The 6,000-nt window shown below is 34.6% G+C and overlaps 1 protein-coding gene across 1 annotated transcript in view; it reads left to right on the top strand.

Annotated features, from left to right (window-relative positions):
* The first annotated feature begins 1,334 nt into the window (after positions 1-1,334).
* The window catches only part of cog5 (component of oligomeric golgi complex 5), a 63,026-nt gene continuing 58,360 nt past the window's right edge, over positions 1,335-6,000 (top strand). The window contains exons 1-5 of the mRNA XM_029462305.1: positions 1,335-1,511; positions 2,021-2,160; positions 3,674-3,731; positions 4,693-4,747; positions 5,417-5,486. Coding sequence (XP_029318165.1) covers positions 1,466-1,511; positions 2,021-2,160; positions 3,674-3,731; positions 4,693-4,747; positions 5,417-5,486 — 369 coding nt within the window. The 5' untranslated portion in view covers positions 1,335-1,465. The remainder of the gene's footprint in view (positions 1,512-2,020; positions 2,161-3,673; positions 3,732-4,692; positions 4,748-5,416; positions 5,487-6,000) is intronic.

The following is a 6,000-nucleotide window of genomic DNA, read 5'->3' as shown; positions in this document are numbered from 1 at the left end:
CACTGAAGCCATTTAGATCATGATCCCACCTCCTGGCTTCGACTCCATATGTACACACACCTCTCTAAAGAAAAAGCCATAATTAAAAATGTGGCTCTCTCGTCTGCTCATGAATTTGCTGTCTTTCACTGCAAGTCAATTTATAAATGCTGTTTTCGGTGACAATTTGATCATTGTTTTATTCTTAATATGTCTCTACTTGTTGGCTGCATTAAACTTATTCTAAGTTGTAAGGGGCACTAGGTTTCTTCTGTTTTTATATCTGTGAAATAATTTGTAAAATAGTTTCTGAAAAGTGCAATACAAATAAAGAAACCCTTTTGTTTTCTAGACATGTCTGATGCCTGCAGTTTCCTCTCTGGAGAGCAATTTCTGTGTGCCATCTGTCTAAATGTGTTCACTGATCTAGTCACCCTACCATGTGGACACAACTTCTGCAAGAACTGCATTACACAACACTGGAAAATAAATGTCCAAAGCGAGTGTCAAAAGGAGAGGCGACTGAAGTTGAGACTCTGTTGAGAGTGGATCAGGACTGGCTCAACTCATTAAGATAATTATCTTAATGAGAGAAGCAGAATAAAACAGAGAAACAGGCTGAATGTTTTTATCAAAGAACTGGAAGAGGAAATCTCTGAGCTGACAAAGAGAAGCACTGAGGTAGAGCAAAAGTTCAGGTGAGAGGAAAGTCTGACTGGGATTTAGGTGTGGCCAGTGAATCAGTCATTAGGAAGGGAAAGATCAGATTGACAGTAGTCATACTTTTGTTTTTCCAAACATTATTTAGAGAAATAGGTAATTAACAATAACTTAATATGAAAACACGAAATAACCCATTTCAGTCCTTTTGAAAGCCTTGAAAAGGAGATTGTGCCAATGTAATTGTAATAATTATTAATAATGACGGTTTTTAATTTGTCTATTTTGACTTGTTTTTTTAAATAATATTATAATATAATATAAATATTGTAAATGTTAATAATAAGTTAATAATAATAATAATAATAATAATAATAAAAACAATAATATTAATATAAAATTCATTAAATACAATTAACTTTGATTAGTTATCAATATATTTCCATAAAGTTTCTGCATAGGTCCAATGCCAAAACAAGTGTTTTGGGGTGGCATTTATAAAAACAGCTGTCATTCACATACTAATAAAGAAATTGGTTTAACCTGTGTATAATTATCAAAAAACTTGCATACTTTATTGGTCAGAAAATATCAATATGGACTCATCGTCAGTCTTTATGGTCATCCCTAAATACAGGTATTTGTTCTTGACTGGTTCACCCGAGACAGGAAGATTCAACATTTTTAAAGGGTTACAGTTTTTTGTGTTAAGAAGTAGCCTCGGGGACTTCAAATGAGGATTTCACCGTGTGTAGCACTTTAACGCTCGTGCAACGTCCAGTGTCACGTGTAGGGTACGTATCACGTCACATGCGGAAGTATCAACATGGAGAACGGGAGAGAAGCTTCCACGAATTCACTTCTGAAAGATGGTAAATGCAGCTTATGTGTCGTATGTATGTATTGTGTCCATCGATAGTTCTAAAACTTATAATTTACAGCTTTGCCAAATTTCCACATTCGTTCCGCAGCTAGCTACTGCAAAAGCACTTTTTCAAGCTTACCCCATATATCTTCATTTTTATTAGTGACGTGGGTATCCTTATAATACATCCATGATATAAGTGATATTCACCGGTAACACGTTTTAAACAGTGGAAATGTACTGCTGTTGATATGTCACCTGGTATGAATTGTTAATGACACGGGGGACATAAACTAATAACTAACTCCCTGGAGCTAAGGAAGGAAGGAAGGTGCAGACAGAGAGACCGGTGATCACTTCTCTAGTCTGCTGGAAAAAAAGACAGGCTGAAGGCTTCATTGAAGAGGAAATGAGTTGTTTTTGTCTCAGTAACAATACACGATAAAATAATGACATTTAGGAATAGTATGAACTGTTAAGAGTGAATAGTTATAGGATGTGGTGATGTGTCAATAGGGTGCTATGCTGATTTCCTGGCAGAGGACTTTGATGTGAAGACGTACACAGCTCAGGCTATTCACCATGCTGTCATTGCTGAGCAGCTGGCCAAGCTGGCACAGGGCATCAGTCAGCTGGACAAAGAGCTGCACAGCCAGGTACAACAAACCCAATAAACCACAAGACTACCACGCTGAAATAAAGGTTCATTACTCAGAGCTTCATATGAAATAGTGCTTAATCTAATTGCCATCTATTGGTAAATCAGTGTGCCACAAATAACTTGAACTTTAGAAATTCTACATTAAACACCAAGCCAAGCTGTTTGTCTCCCATAAAGAGGATCAGTGATTCGATTGTCTTACTCTGACAAGTGAGTTTGGGGTTTTTAAGCAGATATGCAAATGTGACAATATATATTCTGAAAATATTGTTGATAGCGACTGTAGAGCTGCAATGATTAGTCAATTATTTAATAGTTGAATTAGATATATATATATATATATATATATATATATATATATATATATATATATATATATATATATATATATATATTTTTTTAGCATAAAATGTTAAAATTCACTAGTTCCTGCTTATCAAATGTGTATAATGTCTATTCATAAACCGTAAACTGAATACTTTTGGGTTTTGGACTTTTCAGACAAAACAAGACATTTGAAGATGTAACTTTGGTCTTTGGTAAATTGTGATTTAAAAAAATAATAATTTTCTTACATTTTATATACCAAACTTAAGCTTAATCAATAATAGTAATAATAATAATAGTTATAATAAACTATATTTTATTGTGCTTTACAATATAGGAGAATATACATAATATTAACATAAAACAGGGATAGAATGCCATCGTAAATGGAAAAGAACATGGAAAAATTAAACACTTTTAGTACATGACATTTAGTACATTGAATGAATTACTTAAGAATGAAACTAAAACTTAATGAATAATAATAATAATAATAATAATAATAATAATAATATTAAGATAAATATTAAAATCAGTGCCCATATTTCCAGCATGCACATGTACATGCATACAGTACATCACTAAACTCTGCAGCAGCTCCATTCTCTTCTAATCTGTTATTAAAAACATTTTGTAATTTCAGTAAATAATTTGAGACTTATTAAACGGAAACTCAATAGTTTTTATGTCTTGTGCACAATTTATTTTCGTACCTAGGTGTCTGAGGCCAGAAGCAAACAGAGACTGTTCCACTTTCCCAACAGACACACATTCAATACAGTTCTCAATTACACCGAAATAAGCATTTTTCAACCATCTCAGAACATCTTAACTAGGCTGTAACCTCACTGCAGGTCCTACCTGTGTTGAGTACATCCAAAAAACTGCCCTGGAATAACCACCCAGTTGTGGTGCTGTGGGGTTTTTCAAAAACCCACCATAGTCTTCTCATCCAAATTTAAACTTGACTGAGTAAAAGAAACTGCAAAAGTATGAAGTCTTGTGCACAATTTATTTTCGGTACCTAGGCGTCTGAGGCCAGAAGCAATTTAGTGTAGCTCATTATACAGTATTTCACAGTGAAATTAAGCGGCAACTTGTTTAAACCACATCAGACAGGTATCACAGTGGTAACCATAATATGAGCATTATAAATATATGTTTATACTCCTTCCTTCCAGGTTGTGGCCAGACATGAAGACTTACTGTCTCAGGCTACTGGGATAGAGTCCCTTGAAGGTAAAGAGTCAACATTGTTTCACTTTTATTAAAGTTATGTTATGTTAGCAATATGATGCAACTGTAGGAAGTGGATCTTTTTTTTGTTACTCTCCTTGTGGTGCATTCAGGGATTCAATAAAACCCAAATGTGAGATTTGGCTGTTGAAAACCATTTTCTATGTTGCTATTTCACTACTTGCCAAGCTGCCGAAATGACACATAGATTGTCAACATAAATGAAGAAAACAAATCCCATGTCCCATGTGGTACCTTGAATTCTCGTAGAAAACTGAATAAAGAATCAGGAAACATAGAAAAGTATTAATGAATTTTAGTAAATGGGTCCTGCGTTTAACAATAGAAAAACTATATCAATACTGTTTACAAACTTGCACAACTTGTGCAGTATAATCTAAATCTCATTTTATCCAGTTGTATGCTCACACTTCCCAATCACATGCACAATATTAAGGTTTTCGCAAAATGCATGTGTTTGGGAAGTAGTGAGTTTACAAATGGATAAATGAGACTTGTATTATACTGCATGAGTTCTGTGAGAGGGATATAGTTTGGTACTGAAAACACAGATTTATTAGAACGGTCTGTTTTTTGGGAAGTTGAGACCTTATCAACATATAATGTTGGTGGTAAATAAAGTGCAATGCATTTTCATGAATAATAATCACTTACAGTTTGATGCAGCTGCAGCATTGATTCTTTTAAATGTATAAATATGCATTACAGGTAATCATAATGCATTATATGCCCCATCAGTCAACCTCTATTTCTAAACTAGTCAAGAGCATAAATTAGACACTTGTTATAGCAGAGAACTCTTTTTTTCTGTCTTTTCAATTATTGCAGTTCTTGGGTTTTACCACAAGAGAGGGCCAGCATTTTTCTGATTTAGTCTGCTAAGAAAATAGCTCCTGAAATAAGGGTCAATTGTACTGAAAATATTTGTTTTTGTTATTTTTAGGGGTCCTTCAGATGATGCAGACCAGGATCAGTGCTCTGCAGGCAGCTGTTGACAGGTAAATATGTTTTACTGTGGCTTAATTCAGATATGATTGGATTCATTGCCTGCTTCTTGACATTGACACACCTATTTATTACGTCTCTATTCTTTGCCCTTTGCCGGTTGTCTTAGCGGATTGTTTATTCGATTTTATTCCATAAAGCCCCTAAAAAATTGCTTTCAAAATATATATGTTTTTTTTCAATATCATCAAATCATTAGGACTATATAATTGACAATAAAAGTTCAAGTTTGGACAAACATTCTTAATTATTATACTGTATATTAAGAGTTTAACACTCAAAAACATGACATGCATGACAAGACCTTTTTTCATCTTAGCCCTGACTAGATGCTGATTGAGAACATAGGTTTTCAGGGCCTTCTTGAATAGAACAAATATAATGTAGCTCTCAAAGGTGCCTCACCTTCCTTGTACAACCATCATCAAAACTTTAAGGAAAACCCTATGATGGAGATTTGTGTTACTTTTTCAGCAGTTTTTAACCAATAATTTCTCTAGGAATTCTTGACATTACAAAATCCTGAGTAGGAAACTTTCAAAAGTTCATGTTATAAGAAGCCCCAGATGACAGGTTGATAAGTTTCTGCAGTGTGAAAGGTGTATATGATGCTTTTATACGCACCTCTCTGGTTCTTAATGAATGCATGCACATCTCCTCAGGATAAGGACGAAGATTGTTGACCCGTACAACAAGATTGTGGCCAGGATCACACAGCTCGCCAGACTGCAGGTAACTCTCCACCACACACTTCATTATGATGATAATATATTTACTTTACTGTGGTCTGTGTGAATCAGTCAGTTTCTTTTTTGAGATGGCAGAATAAACTGCGTGGCAGTTTTACAAAATAACGTTATTTTACCTTCAATTGCCCTGATACACCATGTACCCAGTGAGCCAACAAAGACATTTTATTCAGGAGTGTTAAACAAATGCAACAGTAAGAAGACTCAAACTTTAATCTGTGCCATAGACTGCAGCCAATCAGGGTCAGACATTCAAACTGTAACCGGTGTTAAACACGGCAGCTTCAAAAATGTGAAACAATTTGCACTCTTAAGTGATCCAACAATAAACGAGCACAAAGGAACAAGTGTGTTCTTTTATTAAATAAACCAAACGCTTATGTTATTTATCTAATTTATGTGCACGTTTACTGTGTTGCTATGCGCATTCACATTCTCTCCATTTCACGAACAAACAAGAGGAAAGGAGGAGAGAACTACAAAGTGCAAAAAAGTCA

The sequence above is a fragment of the Cottoperca gobio genome, chromosome 23, assembly GCF_900634415.1.
Source record: "Cottoperca gobio chromosome 23, fCotGob3.1, whole genome shotgun sequence".
NCBI classification, from domain to species: Eukaryota; Metazoa; Chordata; class Actinopteri; order Perciformes; family Bovichtidae; genus Cottoperca; species Cottoperca gobio.
This window is presented reverse-complemented; position numbering and strand designations above follow the sequence as displayed.